The 25,617-nt window shown below is 38.4% G+C and overlaps 1 protein-coding gene across 4 annotated transcripts in view; it reads right to left on the minus strand.

Annotated features, from left to right (window-relative positions):
- pard3bb (par-3 family cell polarity regulator beta b) overlaps positions 1–25,617 on the minus strand; it is a 303,484-nt gene that overhangs the window by 107,788 nt on the left and 170,079 nt on the right. For all 4 annotated transcript variants that reach the window (XM_056755104.1, XM_056755105.1, XM_056755103.1 and 1 more), the window contains 2 exons: positions 11,221–11,430; positions 5,169–5,388 (listed from right to left, as the gene is read on the minus strand). In XM_056755104.1, coding sequence (XP_056611082.1) covers positions 5,169–5,388; positions 11,221–11,430 — 430 coding nt within the window. The remainder of the gene's footprint in view (positions 1–5,168; positions 5,389–11,220; positions 11,431–25,617) is intronic.

The following is a 25,617-nucleotide window of genomic DNA, read 5'->3' on the forward strand; positions in this document are numbered from 1 at the left end:
GAAAGATATTTGGAAGAATTCTTATATCCAGACAGATTGCTAACCATAGTAGGAAAAATGACAATGGTAGACAAAAGTGCCGCAGAATTGTTTGCTCTCCTGCATTCTTCAAAATATCTTCTTTTGTGTTCAACAGAACAAATACATTTATACAGACTTGAAACAACTTAAAGGTGAGTAAATGATGACATCATTTTAATTTTGGGTGAACTATCCCTTTAAGGGTGTTACTATATACACAATGGAAAATAGCCCATTGCTTTAATTGTGTGTTCCCTTCATGCATTGCAGGTTTGCAGGATTGTGCATGTGAAGAAGTGTAATCCATGTTGTTAAAGATGTTGTTAATGGTGCGTGTGTGTGTATGTGTGGGGGGGTTAGCTGTCCACATAGGCTTCCATCTGTCTGCAAGATGTAAAACATCCTAATGGGTCCCATCCTCCACCTAGGGCTAAACCTTACCCTCCATAGAGCTACTCCATCTCTGTCACACATACACACTATAACAATACTTTACCTTCAGAGATGTGTCTCTCAGCATGCACACACGAACACATATGAGTTTACACACGTTATCACCTAAAAAAGAACCAAAGACAAATACGACACAAGCTAATGAAAGTATGTTACACACTATAGCTTCCCCTCTCACATCACAGTAAGTTCTCTAACAGACTATAAAGCATGTCCTGCTTATTTTCACACACACAGCAATAACATGACCATTACCTGTAATAGTAATAGAACACATGTTCTACCCAGAGCCCATGCAGTGCCTACTAAAAGCCTGTCAACACCAATACAAAAAGATATCAAATACAAACACACTACCCTCGAACACACTACCAATATAGAGTATTGTGTGCGACACAAATACAAATGAAACAGGAATACTAAATATTAGATCTAGATATAAAGCGATTTTAGTAAACAGCTTTTTAAGTTCACTTCTATTATTTAGTCCACACATCAAGTCATTTCAAAAACAATTTTACAAAATAATGTAACATCTTAGGAATCAAATAGGAGATGTTTAAAAAAATAATAGCGTTTTATATGACTGGCTAACCTTTTATGAGATTTCAAAAGCAAGGGGAAGCTATAAGCGTGGCATTTGAATCCTAAGAACCGTCTGGAGACAGTATGACATCTAAGGTTGATTCTTCTCTTTGTCATCTATTTATCAGTGAGCTGCAGGGCCGCTTAATGTCCCAGAATCACAGAACTGCCGTGACCCACACACACAGCGACCAACAGACTGACATGGCCACTCTCAGCAGAATGGACACTGGCCAGTGACTCCCACTGGGGACTAAGTAGTGGCCAATATCAGTGAAACTGAGCCTGGCAAGGAAAAGAAAGCCATCTATACTAGCCAGCTAAGATTTTACAGGGCAAAAAAATGCTGTGAGAAAACAACGTGGAGTCCAAGAGATGTGACGATGTCTATTGGTTCTACACAATGGCTTAGTGATTCATGTCCAACATCGGACACAGAGCGGGTTTGGAGAACCAAAGTGGTACCCGAGCAGCCTGAATGGTACACAAAGAAAATGGAAGTGGACAAGATGGCTGACATTCAATCGCATGAACCTGTCGGGTGGCAAGCAGACCAGCAACAGACACAAGAGACCAGTTCACCTAAAAATTGTTAGTCCAAACTAGTATGCTGTTGTTTTCTTCCATGGAGCACAAAAGACTATAAAAACTGAATGTTTAAAATTACATTTGATTTTATGTTACGTAAAAATGATTTAAAAAGTTGCATGAGTGATGCCTAAACACGATTGGTGCTTGCATGATCTATAATCAAACACCTACAAAAACTGAGAATTAAATTTAACAGCTGAAAGAGAAATCTCAAGCAAAAATATAATAATGGCAACTTACTTTCCTCACAGAAGGCGATCCGAAAGAAACCTGTTATATACTGTAGAACACAACGCATACTGCTGATTGTATGGTTTATTTTTATTAATAACGTGGTCACTGTCACAAACCGTCCTTAGATAGTCACAACTCTAAATAACACAATTTTCACATTGTGTATTTATCACATAAAGGTCACTTTTTTCAGTAAAAGCATTAACAACTCAAGCACAGGAAGACGTTCTGTCTGATTTACAGTCGGTGAGTCAGGAGGTCATGATCCTCATGGGGTCTGTACTTCACCTGCTCTTAACCTCGGAGGTCAGACATCACAAACACACATAATGCTAATTGAAAAAGAGCGGTCAATAGCCTCCCATTGATCTACATGATGTCAGATCCCTGGATACGGGCAAAATACGAGCAAACAGAAACAGGTGCAATGAGTCGATTGCTTCAGGAAGTATATAAAGATGTTTTTTTGTTCTTTTAACATTATCTTGTGATATTCATTTAAACCCCTTGTTGTTGATATTCTAACAAAACAGCCAATGGTGTGGGTTCATGCAGACACACAAACTTGAGATCAAGGTCACAACAACCACAGCCCCATCAGTCCTCGGAACGCTCGCACTTCACAACGCCTTCAAAAACTTTGTCCGAAATGCCAGACAGTGACTTATGGAGAGTTTAGTTTTCTATCAACCTCTTTTCAGTCCATTTAATCCACTGATATTTGGCCCGTGTAAGATGACGGGGCAATCTTGCGTCAAAAGGGGCCGCTTTACGTCAGCTTTGAGCGAAATCTATGTCAGATTCCACAGGCCTTCGCTGACACGCACCATCACCGCACGTCCGACACAACATCTCTAATCCCCGGGCCTGCCAAAAATAAATAAATAAAACAACCGTGCGTTCTGTAACAATGCCATGCCAGCACAAAAACACTTATCTCCTCAGAACAACAGTGCACGTTAGGACGATTGCAGTGGTGTGGGAGGAGAGTTGGCCGTGGCGGGCACGTTGGCACATGAGGGGGATCAAGCGGGGTCTAAAGGAGTCGTATAAACGGAAGCAACCGTCACTTTGTAAATGTTCAGAGACGTTCACCTTGAAAAAGACGTCGACTGAAGAGTGTTCTGCGGCTGTTTTCCTCTTTCCGCTGTTTCTATTTCTCTCTCTCTGCTGGTTCAGCGTGCTCTAAAGCGTCATGGTGCGCTTTTTAGTTTCCTCGGCAGTCATCCAAATTAAAACAATTATAGAGCTAATTGCCCGTTAGGTGGAGCCTGCCGGGGCGCCCATGCTCTGATTTGTAGACTCGCTCATGCGGGTCGTACTCCACTGTGATGGACTCGAGCGCTTGGTCTTGCCGGTGCCCGAGCCAGTGCCGGACGGCAGGCCGATCGGCGGGCAGATGGGCAGGGGTGGCACAGGTGGCCAGCGTGATGCAAATGAGGCCTGGCACGGTGTGAAGGAAAGGGAGATTAAGCACTGTGACGCAGAGACACCGCGCCATATGGAGCTTGGAATGACTCCTCCGTTTACCAGCGGCCGAAGTCAGTAACACACGCGAGCGGGGAGAAACACCTCCAGCTGCAAGCGTGAGCCAGAAAAGCATTCACGCGGAAGCTCGGCCAAGATTCCGTCACATGACTTTGACCGCCTGGCAACCATACATCACAACTTAGCATGTGTGTCAGATCAACAGTCATCCATCCTGACCTTTTCATGCGTGCGTGCAAGAATCTCATCAAACCACCTACTGCCTTAAAGGAACAGGAACCCCAAAAAGTCTAAATGTAATATTTACTCGCATGTTGTTTCAGAACCGATGTTCTCTTGTTCATGGAATATGAAGCAAACTTCTGAACATCGTCCTGGTCATTTTTTCGTATTATATATGACAGAAAAATGGTGCACTATATTTTACTTGGACCTAATGAAACTTGGAGACTTGGAATGTAGAACACGAGTTTCAAGAAGCACATTTAATTTGCTTTTTGGAGCTGGACAGCCCCGGGACATGTTCATTTCTATAATATACAAAATAAGAGGTGAATAGAATGACCTTTTTGTGCTGCATGGCACATAAAAACGAGGGTGAGTAAAGGATGACCATTTTAAGGCTGGGCGTTACATTGTACGATTCTTGTTCACACAGTTTCTCAATGACTTAAGATTAAATGCCACCACATCCAAAAGCCAGAGGGCGCTCTTGTGCTGAAACTCCGAATATGGGAAACAGAAGAAGAACAATTAGTTCCAGGAAATGCCCGTGGTTCTATTCTATCGCTGTTCTTCAAACCTTTTCAGGTATTTTCATGATCCTAAAGTTGATTTATAGTAATGATGACAGACCAGTGTTGCTTTTTCAAATACACGTTATAAACGATTCAATCTCGTAGTGATTTTAGATCGAGCAGACGGCAGTACTTCCTACAGCCATAGTTCACGGAAGAGCTGTGCATAAAACATCAAATCGATTTCAGAATCGGTTTAGACATGTATAATTAGCGTGAATTGCGATATGTATCGCCCAGCCCTAGGCCACATTAGTTTTTAGGTGGACTATCACTTTAAATAAGTAGTTCACTTGAAAATAAAAATGTCATGATAATTCACTCAGCCACTCATGTCATATGTCTACATGTAGTACATCTACGACTTCAAATACTCTGAAATCACGTTGGAAAGGTCACGTGTGACGTAGAGGAAGTTCTGACCCAGTGTTCACGAGTGTGGAGAAAGAAGACCATTCAAAAGTTTTTGGATGTTGAATGACACGTTATATGTCTTTGTGCAAGACTATTGTTTAAAATGGTCTGTTCGTGTGCATATCAGGGATGTTCAAATCTTTTGAAATCTATGTCACGCGTGACCTTTCCAACGGGATTGCGTACTACGAAAGTCGTGGACGTGGATCCTGGAAGACGTCCAAGGCAGAGCAAGCCATGTATTTATCTTTAAAAAGTATATGATTTTTTGACTTCTTGGAATATGACCAATCGTTTTGCTAGAAAATACTGCTGGTGTTACTTCGTGCCTTTTGAAGCTGCGATGAAACTAAGGTTTGAACCTTAACCAACAGCACCCCGTTTAATGCATTATATGGATAATAACCCTGGAAGGCTTTCTCTCAAAAGCTCCAATTTGTTTTCGACAAAAGAAATAAACACACAGGTGGTCTTGTACGACATGTGAGTGAGTGAATTATCATGCAATTTTATATTTTAGTGAACTACTCCTTTAAGAAAGTCAGATATGGAATAGGTGTGAAACAGACAAAACCTGGTTCTTGCCTTAGCAATCCAAAACCTTTCTTCTTGGTCTTCTTATCCAGTTCATCATTGGCCTCGTCTGTTTTCTTCTTCTCTTTTCCTTTGCTTTTCAACTTGTCTTTCTTCTTTCCTTTGTCCTTCTTCTTCTTGTCCTTCTTGTTGTCATCGTTGTCTCCTGCACCCTGTCTGGATGAGCCGCTGGCTGGAGTGTCTCGTCCAGAGCTTGGGTCCGAACCGTCATCTGTTTCAACACAACCACAGTGAAAATCAAACTCAAATTAAATTGTTGCTGTTGGGTGAAAACTACATATTACGGATGACACAATATCAGATTTTCACAACACATTTATGATGGCCAAAAGAATTCACGATATTGACAGTATCACAGAATCTACAAAAGCTATTTTTAAATAAAACAAAAAAATGAGAGTGAGGGAGAGAGAGAGAGAGAGAGAGAGAGAGAGATTTTTACCATTGTGCCTCTTAAAGGAACAGTTTACCCAAAAATGAAAAATATGTCTTCATTTACCCTCAAGTTGTTCCAAATCTGTATGAATGTCATTGTTCTGATAAACACAGAGAAAGATATTTGGAAGAATGCTTGTAACCAAACAGTTCTTGGCCACCATTGACTACCATAGTAGGAACATTTGCTTGTTCTGTCTTAAGATGAAACTTTAAACAGGTACTCAAATATTTTGATTTCATGATATGTGTAGAATTAACACAGTGTCGATAATGATTGTGACATTCCCTGTATCTCCAAATTTGATAACTATTGGTTACCCTTTATGTTTGTCTGTGCATTTTACATATGAACTCCAATGAATCCAATGAAAAGTAACAAACTGTTTGTTTGACTGATTCAATATTTAAAAGGGTTTTTGTTTCTTGTATTTTTATTTCCCAATCAGTAGCGGTTTTGGAAATACAAGGTTTCCGCCAGACGGGGACATAAATTGAAAGGGGTGATATGACACGGATAAACCGAATATTATCGTTTGTTTCAAATGTAATGCAATGCATATACACGATTCAAGGTTCAAGAACGCTGTATTTTCCACATACCGTGCAAGTTTGCATCTCCACTTTGCCCAGCCTCTCTGAAACGCACAGATTAAAAAAAAACTCATTGCTCTTTAAAGCGAGGTGTGCTATGATTGGCCAGTTACCAGTGCGTAGTGATTGGTTGAATACTGCAAGCGTGTGACGGAAATGTTATGCTTCTTACCATATTTGGAACATCAGGTTCCAAAGCAATTGTACTGACAGGTACGCCCACCTTACTTGAATAAACATTAGGGCGGTCTTAGTCAACTCATACCACGAACTGACGATGATTTGTGGGGGTGTGGTTACACGAGGCGTTTCAGGAAGGTCTGGGTGAGCATTCGCTTTTAGATAGAATGCATCTTTTGTTCCAACAAAATGTCTAATACATGCACCTCATAACACACCAAAGACACATAAAACACGCGTTCGCCCCATTTGACCCCTTTAAAACATAACACTCTCGGTAATGCATACGGATTTAAACAGTAAAATGTTATGAAACTATCCAGCTTTAAATCTAAATTACGGCATTGCTTTGCAATCATAAATCGATAAATTCATTATAAGAACATTTTCTCCTCACATCAACCTGTCTGCAGGCTTCCCCCAGGTTTGTGCATGCTTTGTCGCTCTCATGTGTAAATAACGCACAGCTAAATTCCACTTCTAAATTTGTGCTCAGTTTATGCCATCAAACTAGCCGACCCTAAACTGGCTTATATATCACTTGAAGTTATTGGAATATTAAAGATCAGATTTTTCCTGAATATCACTCCCGGAGCATCAAAAGGTCCACATTATCATAATCAGGAAGGATGCGGATAAACTAGAGAGAAAAAGAGAAAGATAGAAAAAACTAGAGGGTGGAAAAAACCGTGTTGGTAACTCTGAAACCTGCTGACATAACCATCTGTTAGTGGCTATCCACCGCAGGGCTCAGTGTGTGTGTGTGTGTGTGTGCGCGCAGGCGATCAATCGTGGCTGCATTATGTGTCTGCACTCTGAGGTTTGTCAGATGGTGGCGGTGCTGCTGGGAGCAGATGTACGTTTACCGGGCCGCCTCGGAGAGCGTGTTAAAAGAAAGATGAGGAGACGTGTGAAAAGGCATCAGTCTTTCATAAGCTCACAGCAGCTCTCTTACTAACTCTCCACATGAAGCTCAGGGGAAGGTCCCGGTAGCCCTGTACTCCTGGATATATTGATGGGGGATTATCGGATCTCACTGGCCAAATGTGAAAAGGGTCACAATTGAAGAATGAGGTGGCGCTATTTTCAATTTTGTAATTTCATTTGTTGCGGCCACATTATGGTTTACACAAATGCATCAAATCATTTTTTAGAATATTAATTCAAACTAAACAATAAAATTAATAATAAAATAATATAAATTAAATACCAAACATTGTTTATTCACTTTCCACTTGGCTGATGCCATATTTACAATCGACACCTACAAAATCTGATAATTGTCCAAGTGAGCAAGATTACTTAGTGATGAGAAACTCTAAAACGGGCCAAACATCCTCTGGTCACCCTCGGCACAGGGACAAGAAAAATAAACTTGTCCTGAGCTTTGTGAACATACAAACAATAACGTCACATTTAACTATGGAGTTCGAGGACGAGCCGTTCCTCCGCGGCTCAATCCAAGGCCACAACATTGGCATCGGTTTCGCCGCGGCCTGATTTCAACACAAACAAGGTAGATCCGCCGTTTAAACCGGCACGGCAGCGAGCGGTGCGGTAATGACTGTACAGCCGCCCTATTATTCAGAGACACAGAGGAACCTCAAAAGACCCGCACCAGCTCCCTCTTCTCTAATATGCATCAGAAAACTCTTTTGTTCGGACCAGCGCAAAGGCTCATTGTAAATATCAATCCGCTCCCACAATGGCGAACGCTGGAAAAACTGGCATCTAAGCCTGAGAGAGAAGGGATAAAGAAAACAGGGGAGACACTTCCCATCACGCTCGCGTCTCAAAATGAAAACACTTTAAGAGAGCGGAGCTTCAGTACCTCTGCTCAGAGAGCCTCACATAATAAAACTGTAATGACACTCTGAGCTCAAAGCAAAATTATGGAAACCATTTCAAAGAGAAATAAATCCCTCCTTTAAATGCGTCTCTGTTTATCAACCTCAGTGATGTATGGCCTTTGATATTCATATGGTTTCTTTTCTATGTAAGAAGAGACGTTATATGTGTATCCAAATGTACACCCAATTTCGAGTGTGATTAATTGGAAAAAAAAATAATACAATAAAATAAAATAAGTAAAACGTTTATTTTAAAAATCATCTAAAGTTGAAATGATAGCATAATGTTTTTTAATTTGGAGCAATATCGCAACAATATCTATATCACAATTTTTCTCCCAATGTCTGAACAAGTGTATTTTTTGTCTATAAAAAAAATTTAGGCACTTAAAGGTCCCGTGTGTAATTTTGGAGGATCTATTGACTTAAATGAAATATAATACACATAACTAAGACCTTACATAATGAAGAGTTATGTTTTTATTACCTTAGAATGACCTATTTCTAGCTACATACAACGTGCTTCGTAAATACGTTACGCAAAGAGGTGAAAACATGACAACATCTTAGTCCTGTGTCAGCCACCGTAGTGCTTCAAAAGGGAGGGGTGGAGTGAGCCGTTGGTTGCAGTTTGCAATCCTGACTGCTAGATGCCTCTGAATTTCATACACTGGACCTTTAAGCATATGGCTTAACATCAAAAGATTCTTAAAGGAACAGTTCACCCGAAAATGATTTTCTTTTTGTACTGGCCACAAAGGCAGATATTTGGAAGAATGTCAGTAACCAAACAGATCTAATCCCCCTTTGACTTCCATTCTTATTTTTGTCTTAAAATGGCAGTAAATAGAGGATCAGATCCGTTTGGTTACTGACATTCTACCAAATATCTTCCTTTAAAAACTTCATTTTTGGGTGAGTTTTTCCTTTAACGACAGAAGAAACATTTCACTCAAGTGACCCTAAACTTTTAAATGGTAATATAGATAATTGCACATTCATGAACCTCGAGGCTGATTAGAGTATAATGTATAAAGCCAAGAATAAGATGTTCATGAACGGAGGCAGATCATCAGCCCACTACAGAGACAGTAATGAGAAGTGTGTCTAATCACTGTCCTCAGTAATTACTAATAAACTGCTGCTGCTTTCTTGACCAGGAGATCTGTGTGTGTGTGTGCGCGTGTGTGCAATTGTGCGGTAAACAGCAGATGTAATCACGGCTGATGAGCGAACGAGAAAATGAACCGATAATTTGTGTTAATGAGTTTGTTTTGAAGCTACGAACTTATAACTAGGTCATCACGAGTTTAATAGTGAACCAGATCTTAGTTGTAAACTTCAGAGTGTTTCTATAACAAACTGGTTGGATTATATACACTTGAATTCTAATAATAAGGAAGTAAGACGCAGACTGTGACTGAAATACAACATACTGCAGTGCATTGGGATGTGTGTGTGTGTGTGTGTGTGTGAGAGACACGATGTTAACTATTCAGCTGTGGAGTATCTGTTCACACTGACCATAATGATCAACCTGTCTCACGCTCTCATGTCTGTAGTCTGTCGTCTCAGGAAGGCCCAATTAGGCTGGTGTGAAGGAAGAGGAAGCACATGACAGAGACAAAGCCAAACACTTTACTCTCAATTATTCTCCCTCAACAGCCACATGGCACAACGCGCTGTGTCACACGTTTGCAGTCTGACTGGGTGTATTACTGATGAATTGTACCACCTGTGTATTGAAAGTCGAGAGAAAAATGTGACGAGCGTTAAAAAAAACTTTGGGGTTAATTGAAAGTGTTTCGCTTTAAGTTGGTCCAAAGTTTGTTGTATTTTCAAATTTGCAATTGAAATAACTGATAAGAATAATCCTTTTACCTCAGTGAGACATTTAACAGCTGTTGCAGAAGTAATTTGGTGAAAAATGGTCCATTCTAATAAAAAGCAGGTTCACTGCTGGCCCATTGCAAAACTGCTGTCAAACATTTGTGGTACAATTTTGTCAAATTAACACACAATTGTGACCCTGGATCACAAATCCAGTCTTAAGTAGCACGTGAACATTTTTACTAAAAGACAAAAACACATTGTATGGGACGAAATTATCGATTTTTATTGTATGGCAAAAATCATTAGGATATTAAGAGTGGATGGCCTTCCACAGTGCTTCTGATTGACAACTTCAAAGGCAATTTTCTCAATATTTAGATTTTTTTGCACTCCCAGATTTCTGAGTTTTGTATCACAAATAAACGATTGGCAGTAAATGGAACCAAAGTGAAATCTGGCGTAAAGAACATCTCTTAAATGGCATTGTTCACCCTAAAATGAAGTTTTTGTTTAAATAAAAAATACCAATCGCTTTAGCAAGAACCAGTGACATTCAGAGTTATCTAATATTTAAGAGTAATTCACCCAAAAATGACCTCATGTCTTCCTTTACTCACCAATTTGTCATTTTAAATCCATAGTACTTCAGCAGAACACAAAAGAAGATATTTTGAAGAAAGGTATGAATGGTAACCAGCACTGGCCCCCATTCACTTCTATTTAATGGACACAAAACCAATGCAAGTGTATGGGGACCAGATAACAACCATTTTTCAGCAGAAGAAATAAAGTCATACAGGTTTGAAATGACAAGAGGGTGAGTAAATGATGACAGACTTTAATGATGGATTTATGATGGAGAGACAGTGCCTTTATGAGCTTCAACAACGTGAGTACATTTTTCTATTAAAAGTGTCAAGTTTAACTCGAACAACAAAGTTGGGATGGAATGAATTCATTTTCGAGTTAACCAATAATTCAACATTTTTGGATGATAAAATACAATGCTTTTTAAAATCAGGCCGACATCTCCACATAACACAACACAACGACATAACCCATGGTATGAGTTTGAGGCTGGATTATTTGTTTCTACACATCTATTCAGTCACTAAAATACACACTAAACATGTGGACGTGTGGGAACTCACCGTCATCATCCTCTGGCGGCCCATCATAAGATTTGTCAATAGCTGCTCGGAAACTCTCGTTGCAGCCCCGCCCCCTAACCATGTGAGGGCGGGGCCTGTGGAAGGGCAGCAGCTCGTTTTTCTTGGCCTCGGTCATGGCAGTCTGAAGACTCTCTAAAGAGCTGGACTTCTTTAGACCTAACGTGGGTCCCAACTCTACCCCTTCTGTTCCTGAGGAAAAACAGAAATATAAAGTCAAGTTTGTGGAATTATTGGAATTGTATTACAATTACAGCAAAGTGCAGGCAAACAATAAAAAGGTACCAACAGCAAAAACGGTCCAAATATTCAAAATCAAAATATCAAAAATATAAAAGGTATAATATAAAAACATTGGTAACACTTTAAAGTAAGGTTACGAATTAGTTAATGAACTAGCTAACGTCAACAAACCATAAAAACAATAATTCTACAGCATTTATGATTGTTAGTTAATGTTAATTTGCACCATAAACTAAAATAAACAATTAACAAGTATTGCCATTAACATGAATACATTTGTGCTGAAAACCAATTTGTTTATTGTAAGCTCATATTAGTTTTATTTATTTACTACTGTTAACAAATACAACCTTATTGTAAAGTGTTAACAAAATATAAAAAAGTGAATATTAGTGATCTGTACTGTATTTATTTGTATGAAAGTAACTTGAACATATTATTAATGTTAGTAATAACTGCCACGCGACTATATTTAAAATAATGAATATGGGCGCAGAAAAGACGCAACATGTGAATTGGGCCTAAAAGCGCCTCGCATGGATCTGGAGCCTTAGGGAAAAATTATGTACATAAAATCTGTAATGAACTTGATAAATGTTGCTTTATTACACTAATATGTATTATATGTTATAAAATATTCATATATATATATATATATTTAGCATTAGTAATAAAAGGTTGAGATGTTAAGATTTAATCATTTATAAATGCCAGTATTAAGTGTTTTGTTTTTGAAAGAGTAGCTCATTTGTCTCCCTGCTAATCAAAGATAGTGGGTCAATAGAAGCCACCAAACCTCTTCCCAAAGCATTCTGGGTAGAAGATCAAGCGTAAAATTAATAATGGTTGAAAGGCCAAAAGGTGGATCTTCATAAAACCAGACATGTGAGTGAGTGTGTACGTATGTAAAGTGCCTTCCACATGCGTGTTTGTGAGTGCAAGAGTGCATTCATGTGAGATTGTAAACGCTCTCTCTCCTCTAATGAAAATGACTTTTTAAACATGCGCTTCTACTGGGAATGATGGATGAGAGCCCAAGCCTAAGACTCGATACTTCATCCATCAGAAGCGCCATCTCCTCTTCTCTGTTCTCCCATCTCTCTAATGCTTCATTTCTCTCTTTTCCATCTCTGCATACCTCCCTCGGTCGACCCCACCCCATCTCCATGAATCTCTTACACACCCAGAATCATTAGCTAAAGCGCTGCAGCTCCCCGAATGCATTCATGAATCAGGAAATCATCGTATCGACAGGTGGCACGCCTCGCTGGAATTCCAATCAGCCTGGCCTTCTGCCTGCACGGCCCCTTTTTTGTTTGGCTAATGGTGGTTTAAATGAAAGTGGAAGTGGGATCAGTGGTTTAATCTGTGTGGCCTCCAAACAGCCAGAGAAGGCCAGACGTGATGAGTCCGGCCCATGCTTCCTGCTCTCGGGATTATGACACGGGAAAAATGCATGCACATATAATTTGGGATATGGAGGAGAGTGGGAAAGAGAGCGAGACAGAGGGAGGGGGCGCGAGAGGGTGAAGAGAGATGAGGACACAGCTGGAAGAGAGAGTCTTCATGGAAGATCACAGCAGATGGCACAATGAAGTCTGATAACAATGTCGTCTGATAAGAAAGAAGACATTAAAAGTGTGACCAAGAATTATATCAGCAACTTCAGACAGTTCTTTGCACTATATATTTGGTGTGTTTGTAAGATTTATTTAGAAGATCAGTAGCAGAACATAAAATGGATAATTAAGTCCTAGATGCTGATTGGACAGCAGCGCTACAGCAGTGGTAAATGCAAAATACCAAGTTTATTGTCTACTGTGTAGAATCATTTGCAGCACCTCTAACTGTGGTTTATTTGAACGAATCTACAATGTCTGCAGTAAAGATGGTACTTACTGTAAATAGCTTATTATGAAAATTGTCATCATTTATTGACACCAAATTTGGTCTCTTGCTCACACAGAGCTGTTGTAGAAATTAATGAACTAATTAGGAATGCATGAATAAATAAATAATATATAGATTAGATTATATATAAAATAATATGTACTGTATAGACACCTGTTGAAAAAAATGCTTCGAAATTATTTTCATAGGTCTCCATATGTATGTGTTTGGGTCAAATTATAATTTTTGTTTCATTCTGTGAACTACTAACAAATATTGTTTCTCTTTGCAGAAAACTGGAGAAACAGGTAAAAATAACAGTAAATAACAGAAAAGATGCTCTGTATTTTTTCAGATCTCAAATACTCAAAAGATTTAATTTCCAGTTCATATTCGCTTTTAAGCAATACAACACTAATAGCGGGTTCACACCAAATGCAAATTAAGTGTTTTGCGTGAGTAAATTACATACAAAGTAAATGCAGAGACGCGTATAGACGCGAACTTGCGGCTAGCTGTGCTAATGACGCGAATCAGGTGGCGCGATTGCCGTGAACGTGCATCGATCTTGTCTTCTGCGAAGGTTGAAAATGTTTGTCTGATCACGTGACTCATGCGAAAATAACCATATAGAGTGTATGTAAAGAGTGTGTAAACCAAGCATTACACTGTGTCTACAAATTTTTTAACCTTTGCGGAAGACAAGATTGAAAATGTTTGTCTTATGCGACTCATGCGAAAATAACAAACTTTTCCCACAAGTAATAAAGAGTGTGGAATTTGATTGTTCGGGTTGGGTGTAAACCAAGCATTACACCATGTTTACACCGGATCCGACCGGCGCGACGCGACACGACTTGTTCAAATGGGATTGTTGAGCCGCGCCACCTCCAGTGTGAACAAACTTTTTAATCATAACGATTTCTAATGCGTTTCTAGTTTCTTTTGTCACGTTGCGCCCCTGGTAATAATTGCATTATACATATATAATGCCATAGCGCTACAATGCCTATTTTTCAAGTTGCATTTTTGGTGTCACAATATTTCATCACATCCCACATGCATATGAAACATTTTCCCACTGGAAGGGTATCGGCCATTATGAATTAAAGCCCTATGAATCATACCTCTCTATGAGTCTAAACCACGCACGAGCCACCAGACAAAACCACCAGACAAAACCCTAACAACTTCTACCAACTTCAAGAATCAGTTTATAAGAATTTGAGAATACAAATATCATCCACCAAGGCCTAATCCTGAATTTCTGCTAGGCATGACCAAAGAAACCCGCTCTTTAATTGGACCTTCATGCATACAGGGGAAGGCGATCATAAAAAATGGTCATTAAAGTAAAGTACAGTACAGAGCAGCAGCGATTGGGTGAGTTTTTCTGCAGCTGAACTCCTCGTGCGGAATGTAGAGCTAGATTTCTGTGAGAGGAGGTTTATAAATAGCAGGCCGCTGATGTACCAGCCAGTGTGACAGAAATGTTCTCTATGCGAGCACTGTTCGTGTCACAAACGTAATTACCTCTGTCCCATGGCCGTTTGATAGAATTAAGCGCTTTTGAGAGTGCTGCTCTCAAGAGGTCCACAAAACACGTTTTTGCTCAGATGAAGGGATCTAAATGTTGAGCTTAATAAACTTAAAAATATGTTCCTTTGCAATAAACACAAAATCTAGACAACATTATAGTTTCCTTTAGCTTAAAATTGCAAACCAGCCAAGGGAATTGCCAATATATCCATGATTTTTGTTGTACATTTCCATGTTTAAAAAAACTGTGAGGTTCTAATAATAATGCCATACAAATATAATAGTAATGATTATTATAACAGTTAATAATAATAATAACTGTTATTAATATAATAATAATAATAATAGTAACTGTTATTAATATAATAATAATAATAATGACTGTTAATGATACAATAATAATAATAATAACTGTTATTGATATAATAATAATATTAATAATAATAATAATCGTCAATAATAATACTTTTTCAAGTTACTTTGACATCATTTGACTTCAACGCACCTAACAATATGTGAATAACCAGCAATGTTGTGTTTCACAGAGAGATGATATAAGATTCTCAAATTCTTATAGACACCAAAAATGCAAAAAGCTAAATTGCAGCTTTAAAGTCATTCTGCCATCTCTCCTCTAAATCAACAATGTCTGGAAAAAGAGTTCAGAAACAGAATGAGGGATAACTTCGGTTCTGTGTTACTACAAATATTTGTTCAGGTTAGAAGACATTTCAAAGGTCAGCTGTCTCAATGTTACATGTTTTCTCCCGTCACATTCAGAAGCACTTCATCTCTGTTTATAAGTGCAAGGTTTAGCAAAGATCTATCCGTAGGTTGCATTCCTACATAGCTTCATAATCTGTGCCTGTCAATCAAAGTCAACCAGGAGAGAAGATAGATACACATACAGTGTGTCAGTTACAACCGCTGAAGAAAACACTACACACAGACTGTAAAGCCGTTCTCCTCCCCCATCCATCAGCACAGAGCAGGTATTAAAAACCTGTAATCCTGGCCTGTTATGATATTTTTGCTGTGGGAGATGTATGGCTTTGATAATTGCCTACGGCAGACTTTTAAAAGGCATCTCATAATTACGAATCACCTTTATTGGGTTAGCATGTGTACGGGGGCGTGCCGGGGGTCAGCGGCTTCGGAGAGTGACGGTTATGGGTGGGGGTCTGTCACTTTTTGAGTGCAGGGTGATGGATGGTCACTTACATCGGTAACCAGCGCACAGCATTAAACCACGCCTTCATACCAGCACGAGACTCAGAAACCCTCCGGCCAGATAGCTTTCATCTCACTCTGATGTAATAAAGATGGTATCGATCAATCAGAAACTCATCATGACCTCGATCGGTGTAGGCAGGTATGTTTTTGAATGCGTGTTTGTGCGATTATGAGTGTTTGGCCTCTTGTAGGTTCCTTAGATATGTGTATGTGTGTTTACTGGACTACTTACTGTATAACATATAAATATAAAAATGACCGATAAGCCACTGGTTTGTAAAAAAGCTCTTTTTTAATTTAGACTATTACTGTATGTTCAGGAAGCTACCTTTAAATGTAGCTAAGCCACAGAGTAATAAACAATAGTCAAGCTGTCAGTTTAAAAAAAACTTACACCGGTTCGAACTAAAATCGAATATTAAAATGAGATACTATTAGAGCAAACCATTTAGCTGTGGTGGAAAGTAACGAATTACAAATACTCAAATTACTGTAATTGAGTAGTCTTTTCCAGGAATTTAAAAACAGTGTACTTTTACTGGAGTACATTTCTAGTGCTGTATCGATACTTTCACTGGACTATATTTCCTCACTTTGTCGTCGCTACATTATGTTTTATTTTCATGTGATTGGCTAAGGAGAATAATCAGTCCCGTCACGTGACCCTGTCCACTCAAATCGCGCATAGAAAACTTGGGTCACACAGATTTCAAGAAATCTGCCTCCAATTTAGTTTAATCATGGAGGAGGGCGAACGTGTGCGGCAGGCAGGGCGCATATCAAACGGCAATTTTGCGCACTAGGTCAATGCGGGAAAGGTACACAATACGAACGCTGTATTACTCAGTTCGCCAAGTTTTATTCAAATGGCTATATCATGATATAAAATTGTCCATCTCTCTCCAAAGTCTCTACATCAAGTGCTCTGCCCTTATAAGTGAGTAGGGAACATATGCGATTTGGAACGCATGCGAGGCAGTTTCGCAAACTGTGCATTACCAGTTATAATGTTGTAAATAACGTTCCGATTCTTGCACAGTTCGATCGATTCGCTTAAATTAGACGTCATTACATCGAAAGAAGCCGCAGGGATTACTTTTATGTTTCTTCTATCTGTGTTTTGCACTTTTAAAGACATGAACTATGAAAAACCATGGACCACAACTCCAGGTAAAATCTTTTTTCTTCTACCTAAGAAATAATGTCACATACATCTTGGATGGCTTGAGGATGAGGAATTGGTCAGCCAGCTCCTTTACAGATATGACTGTTAATGTTAATCCAATGCAATTAAGGTTACAAATGTTTAGCATTTTTTGCATGCAGTATTTGGGGCTTTTATTTATTCATTTCTGCATTGTGAGGCCTAGTACACATGATTGAACAGTGTTAACTGGAAAACTGAGCTCATGATAGACAGACAGAACAACACATTGCATTTTGTCTGAGTTGTATCCAGTTATATGCTTTATCAGTAAGGTAAAGATGTGTATAACATATATAAATCTCCAAATTTGATTATTAATAATTAAACTGCAACACAGATTTGAAAACAGTTTAGCTGTTGTGACACTATTAACATGTTAATACATTAGATGACCCCCAAAATGACTTTCTTTCTTCAGCAGAACACAAAAGAAGATTTTTAAAGAACATTGGTAACCAAAAAGCGTCGGTCCCCATTGAGTTGCATTGGTTCTCTGTCCATACAATAGAAGTGAATGGGCACCGACACTTTTTGGTTACCAACATTCTTCAAAATATCTTCTGTTGTGTTTTGCTGGAGAAAGAAAGCCATACAGGTCAGGCATGACATAATTGTGAACAAATAATGACAGAACTTTCATTTTAGGGTGAACTATCCCTTTAATATCCATAAGAACTATAGAGTGATGCATTAACACCCATAAATTCAACAAAGACACGTGAACAAAGTTACGCAACAGAAGAAGTGGCTTTATCACAGTTTATCAGAATGCGTCTATATTCATCCAAACACACCTGGGGGAAAGCGCCAACCAACGCAGAGAAACAAACAGATGGCGTTCTGCAGCTCAAATTAATCTATCAATTCCAATCAGCCAAATATGGCAGCTTTCAACTTGAATCAACAACAAACTCCCTCTCAATCGTGTACAGAGATTAGCATGTGGGCACGCACAAAGACAGGGGCAAAGGCGCAAGAGAGAGACGGAGAACAGTGTCACATCAGGGCTCTCAACAGGCATGGGATTGGCACGGAGTTGTATGTTTTCAAAGTCACAATTACACAAGAGACACGTCAGACAATGAGCAGACGCAGCCAGCAGTCTCATCACAGCCAAACTTCAGACGCCTTATACCAGGATCTAACAATTAATCAAAATCCAATCGAAACCGCAATATGGGCTAGCGTGATTTCAAAAGACTGATTCCATTATAACAAAAAAACAGTGCCCTCCACTATAATTGGCGCCCTTGGTAAAAATGAGCAAAGTTGGCGGTAAAAATAAATCTACATCCTTTATCGTTTTGATCTTTTATTTAAAAAACTAAAAAAATGTAACATTTCATTCATGTAAAACTAATTAAAGTGATTTTTTTCTCGAATACAACCTGGCCACAATTATTGGCAGCCCTAAAAATTCTTTTGAGTACAATATTTCCCAAGTATATTCACATTAATATGTGCCGTGTCAAAAATCGCCTAATTCCATACTTCATAAACGAAGATGAGTATGATTCATGATTCGAATAATATGTCCAAAACCTGAGTAAGTAAAAAACAGTTGGTGAGAAATACCCGGATGGTCTACTACTTCCACCTAGATTCGTGAGTGTGGATCGAATGGTCACTTCTCTATCCCCTGATGACAACGGAGCTGAGCAACGGTCAAATTTCCTTAGTAAATCAAATAAATATAGTGGAAAACTTTAAGGCGGACGTTTTCACATGACCATAAAACAAGAGAATATTTTGAGGGCCAAAGACTTTTCAAAGATCACAGATGGAGAATTGCATATACCACCAGATCTTCATTGTTGTGAAACTACTTTTATACCAGAGGTTCTGGACATCTTGATCAGATACATGACATCATGTTTTATATCAAATACCATCAGATATAAAAATCAAAACCTGACTCTTATAGAAATAATATAATGGGTTGTGGTTAGATCTTCCATCAGCACTTTGGTTCAAAACAAACCTCCAAATCAACAAAAATGGGTCACTGAAGCCAAAATCAAGATCCTGCCACGGCCGTCCCAGTTCCCTGACCTGAACCCAATAGAAAATGAGTGGGATGAACTGAAGAAGATAAATCACCAACATTTGAAGGATCTGACGAATTCTTTATGGAGGAATGGACTCGGATGACTCTCAACGTATTCTCAAACCTCATCAGACTGAAAAGAAAACATTCAGAGCTGTTTTTCTTACAAATTGAGGTTGAGGAGTGTATTCAATAGAAGTGTGCCAATAATTGGGGCCAACATGTATGGAAGAAAAACGTTTTCACAATGTGATATTTTTTCCCTACTGTTTTCTTTCAATGAAATGTTGAAATTTTGTAGATTTTTTAAATGAAAGATCAAAACGAGAAAAGAAGTAGATTTATTTTACAGCCTTCTTCGCCAATAATAGTGGAGGGCACTGTTCATTATTCAGAGTCTTCTTTTCTATACTCTTATCACGCATTGGGCTCATGATAGCATTTGCAGCGTTTATTGAGAACTTTTCATTTTCACGTTTACAAATCCTAACTGTTTTTGGCTGCGTTCATTTCCAACAGAATTGTAAAGTAACACTACAACGTTGGGGTTTGTGTCTAGAAGTTTGCAGCATGTCATCAGATTTGGAATGAAAAGCATATTAAAGAGCACCACACACAATAACTCAAAGCACTACGTTCACACAACAATTGTTTTTAACGTTTAGGCATCAACGTTCCTCTACTGTTACTTTAAATATTACCTTTAAGTTGTAAATAAAAGTGTAACGAGCAAGGCGGAATGAGACCCATGAGGGAACGGCGCGAGGCCGGTGACGCGAGTGATAATGACAGTCAGCTGTGCATTGCACCGGTCTCGCATCTCTCACGGAGGAGATCGGAAGCATAAGAGGACGAGCGACAGGAGTGTACGACGAGCCTTGCTTGTTAAACTTGTTGCATCTTAGGAATATGTTTGCACAGTGACAGAACCAATTTTGATTCCTCAAAGATCCTTTCAGTCAAAAAAATATCAGTCAAAAAGTACATTTACATACATTTTACATTTAGGCATTTGGCAGACGCTTTTATCCAAAGCGACTTACATTGCTTTATCCTATACATTTTACATAGGTATTTGCAATCCCTGGGATCGAACCCACAACCTTGCGTTGTTAATGCAATGCTCTTACCACTGAGCTACAGGAAAGCTGTAAGCTTGTAAAGTAACAGTTATTTCTCAACTTTCTACAGTATATGGAACCTTTTGTGAAACTTGTAAAAGGATGTTAAAGATCATTTCTGAAACCATACAGTCAAACATGATTCTTCTATGACATTGTGTAGCATGTTTGATTTTAGAAATGCAGAAGTGGTCCATGAGTGTTTTGTGGTATAATCTATGAGCAAATAGCCACCTTTATTTAGAATTCATCAGGGGTATCATCATTACCACAACACATGCAAAGAGTTGTGAAAATGGGACATCAGATCCACGTAGAGAGACGGCTCTTAAAGGGGCCGCATTCTAAAACCTACTGCTGTGACTCCTTTCACCAATGTTAAACAAAGAACAAAAGAAAAGAGTAAATCCATGTGTTTTGTAGCTTTAATGAGAATTATTCTGTATTTAATTTAGAATTTAGCATTAAAGAGTGTCTGAGAACTTCATTCAATTTCTACAGTGTTTTAAGCCAGATTTCGGGGCCAATTCAGGGCATGTCGCAGTCAACTTTCTGAACAAACATTTGTACAATTTAACTGCACATTGCAAGACCGATTTTTCAATTTTATGTTTGTGGTATTGCGACTCTATAATCGTACTACAATCTACAGTTGTATGGTCACACAGTTTGGCCGAATCAAATTGTGTGCATTCTTAATGTCTTTGGTCTCACATGGATTTAAAAACTCTGATTAAAGTTTATTATCGTGTTAACTTTAGTTAAAGTTTTAGCAGTTTGGGTATATGCTTTTGTCATTTTATAATTTATTGGTTTATTTTTTTCTACACAAGATTAATTATTTTTTTATTTCGTGTGTATTATTATAATTTTACTGCTATACACTTCAGTTTATTTTTGAGGCAACATTCAAACTGTTCCTTCAGTTAAGTTTCCAATACATTTTAGGTCAATATTTGATTTCAATGAACAGGAAAGGTTTCAAAGTTTTTATTTTAGTAAACTAAAATAACCTTGGTCTCCATGCACCTGTGACACCGCTGGCTATTCTACATGATACGTTTTCATGTGAACACTTGTATGCAATTACTAGTAAAAGAGAGACAAGACACAATTGATCCACACACACACACACACTCTCAGCATAAGCTCTGCTCTGGAAAAAGATGCCTGTTAGAGAGAAACTAAAATATGTAAAAGGCTGATATTTGTTAAAGAAGAGGTTCTGGGAAGGATCCCAGTTCCTGAGTAAGTGATTTATGGAGGGAAGGGAAACCACTGAATGAGAGCCAAGGACAGAGAGAGATTTCTGTTTTAGACAGTAAGCATTTATATGTCTCTCAATCTACACACCTGTGTGTGTGTGTGTGTGTGTGTGTGTGTGTTTGTGTGTAAAACTCCTGACTCAAGTCTCTGATCAATCTGAGGGTGCTGGAGGTGAAGAGACACAAACACACCCGCCGTTTTAACAGAGCTTGTTCAGCACTCATGCCTTTGCAATCCATCTCCTTTACACTTCTACACAACAGAACCCCCCAGAAACAGCACTTACATATTAATGTCTCTTTGAAAAAACAAACATAAACCGCATCATACAGTATAGACAACAAGAAATGTGAAATGTACTCATCCAACTACAACACAAATAATGACACACATGTGCACACAGCCTGCAACAAGCCCATTTATTTCCACTAAATATTATAGTCTGATTCTGTTTGTGCTCTTGGCATCACAGCGAAAACCTCAGCGCTTTTCTTCAGCCTGAATCTGTGGGAAAAAAAAAACTAAAGCGAGGAAACGCATCTGTGAGCTCCCGCCCGGCTCTTGTCAGCAATTTTTACTTCGCTCTGAGATGAATGATGGAACACAACAAGTTTTTTTATTGTTAAATGATTCACGACAGACCTCTAAAATGCTGGCTAGTACATTGATGTGAATCTTCACGTAAGTATTGAACAACAGACCAACACATTGGAGACAGAAATGATTCAACTAATTGTATTCACACTTTTGTCAATTTACAAAAACATAAATGTTTGGGTTTTCCCAAAAGCAAGGCAAACAGATGCAACCCATATTTGCTCATATGACGTATTAAATCGATGTTAAAAGCGGGAGGTCTGGAGTGATTTGTTGTTTGAGTGAGACAACAGTTTCTGTGTATGTAGCTCATTAGCAAACAGACAACGCACATTCGGAAAGCGTGCACTTCTCCAACATCTGCTTTTAATTTCTACTGTATCATGGTCGCTTGAGCCTTATTGTCTACTGCTGTTTGACACACCGTGGGACTGTTATTCTGAAGATGATCAGTAGACAAGGGCAACCGTGTGTAACAAATGTATCATCGACCGAGAAACAAAACGCTGTAGTCCAATAAGATGCAACTGTAGATGCATAATCGATGCCTTTGGTTTACAGAGGTAGGAGTCAGGTGGTGACCTTCCACGTCTCAGTGAGGGTCCGGATGAGTGGGGTTTCTAAGTAGTTTAGCCATAAGCGTTTCAGACAGAGATGGATGATGAGACGAAATCACAGGCGAAAATATTCTGTTTAGTCTCGCCTCGAGCAGGTATTGGATATTACGCTGAAACACACGGCTGGGTAATAAAAATGCCTGGTCCTGAGCCGAGAAGACAATTCACACCTCTTCATTTCATAAGAAGAGAGAAGAAATGCGGAATTCTTAATGATTTATTTGATAAAAGTGCATTTAAAAAAAATTGAATATATATAAAATATCATGGCAAAAGTAATAATATATTAAATGAATATAATATATACAATTTTTACCTTTTATTTGTCTTCTAATGCACACTAAAGATATTTTGGATACCACCAACAGAACATCAACTGCATGAAAATGTCAAACGAATATTATAAAGACCTAAAGCAAGACTTAAAGTGATAGTTCACGCGAAAATAAAAATCCTGTCATCATTTACTCACTAAAACCTGTATGAATTTATTTCTCTGCAGGACACAAAAGAAGATATTTTGAAAAATGTTGTTAACTGGACCTCATTGCCTTGCATAGGTATTGTGTCTATACAACAGCTGTGAATGGGGTCCAGTGCTGTTTAGTTACCGACTTTCTTCAAAATAACTTCTTTTGTGTTCTGCAAAAGAAAGAAATCCATAAAGGTTTGAAATGACAAAAGTGTAACTAAATAATTACACAATGTTCATTTTTGTGTGAACTATCACATTAAAAGGGATAGCTCACGCAAAAATTTAACTTCTGTCACCGTTTGCCCACAATTTGTTCTGAAACTGTATAAAGTTCGTTGTACTGTTGAACACAAAAGAAGATATTTTAAAGAATGTGGAAACTAAACAGTTCTGGTGCACCACTAACTAGTCGTTTTTTCCCTATTATGGAAGTCAATAGTGTGCCAAAACTGTTTGGATACAAACAGTCCTCTAAAAAACTTTGTGTTGAGCGGAACGACTCATATTTGCTGCTCCATGACGCATCACGGCTTTTTGTCAGTCACGTCTGATGCCATTAAAATGTCTCGTAACCAAAAAAAGTAAGCAAGCCGGACAGATGAGAAGTGAAGAAATTGTAAAATACTAAGAAAGAGAATACAATATCCAACATACGTTTTTTCTTTGAGAGTCTTCCCTGGTTTTGGCAACGGAGGTGTTTTCCATGACTTGAGAAGGAAAGTTTCTAGTGTTGTTCTGGAGTGAAGGGGCTGTGGTATCGGGGAGCGCAGGGAGATGCGGTCTATGTATTTAGGCCAGAGAAGGAAAAAGTTTCCCAGAGTGCTTTGCTCTTACCCCACAGTCTCTCTGTGCTGCTCATCTACTCAGAGTCCGCTAATAGAAAGCAAAGCTCGAATACGCAGCTCAAGAGCCGAGGCTTTAAAAAGAAAGAAATCTCATGCTTCTTCTCTCCACTCTTTCATCTGCACTTCACTGCAATTAAGGAGGAAGAAGGAGAAAGAACGAAGTGGGCACTCAGAGGAAGTGGATTCGACTACCCTCATACACTCAGACCAAGACGAAGAGAGAGAGAGCCTGTGATGAAGTGAGCGAGAAAAGAGAGCTGCCATCTCGGGAAATGTCTAAATACACACCTGTCGAAAAAATGGACTGCTGTGTCTATGTTTATGGGTTTGTATATGTAAAACGAACCATGACGGATTGGGAACGCTGTCTATTGGCAGCAGCTTCACATGCCACAAGAAACAAAACGCCTTACAAAATGGCACAAGAGATGTTCGATTTGATTCCAGTAGTTTGTCCATGAAACGTTGTCACAAAAACACTGCCTCCGTTTGAAACATACAATTGCAGGATACTTTCCATACTTTGCTTTAAGTCAAACGACATCTAACTGACATTTCCTGTGAAATCATACCTGATTTCAATTAAAAATCATCATTACAAGCCCATCTTTGTGAATTGGGGTAAGGTGAGGACTCACCTTTTCAACACTGATTTTGAATACATTTGATATTTATTTGACTTTTTTCCAGTGTCCAAAGACAGACACAAACAACCTTACAGGGATAAAGAAACACTATCCATGACCACAAAAATATTGATTATAGGTAACACTTGCCATCATCTTTTTTCACTGAGCTCAAGGGGATGAGTTGTGGGATTGCATTCTCCACAAGGTTATAGTTTTGTTTTCAGTTCTATAGTATTTTTTTTATATATTTTGAATTATTATTATTTTTTAGTTACTTTTTGTATGTTCTTTTTTCATTTTATTATTCATTTTAATTGTTTATTTTACATTTTTGGTTCCAAAATGAGATTTAAAAAAAAATATTTTTTTATTGTGCATTTTAATTAATATGAATCAAGCTGCAGTTGGTTTGTTTTGATGTAAGCCATAATATCTCACAGATAATAAAATGCAGCTATCTAACACCATAAATCACAGTTAAAAGATGATAACATTAAAAAAACATGATTTTTAAGAACCGCCCAAAAAAAAAAAATTATATAAAAAAATCGAATTTATTTTGGAACCAAACTCTTCATATATATATATATATATATATAGTAAAATGACAAAATAACACTAAACATTTAATATAGTTTTTCCACAGTTTTTTAAACTAGTTTCAATAAAT

This window comes from Triplophysa dalaica, chromosome 8 (assembly GCF_015846415.1).
Source record: "Triplophysa dalaica isolate WHDGS20190420 chromosome 8, ASM1584641v1, whole genome shotgun sequence".
NCBI classification, from domain to species: domain Eukaryota; kingdom Metazoa; phylum Chordata; class Actinopteri; order Cypriniformes; family Nemacheilidae; genus Triplophysa; species Triplophysa dalaica.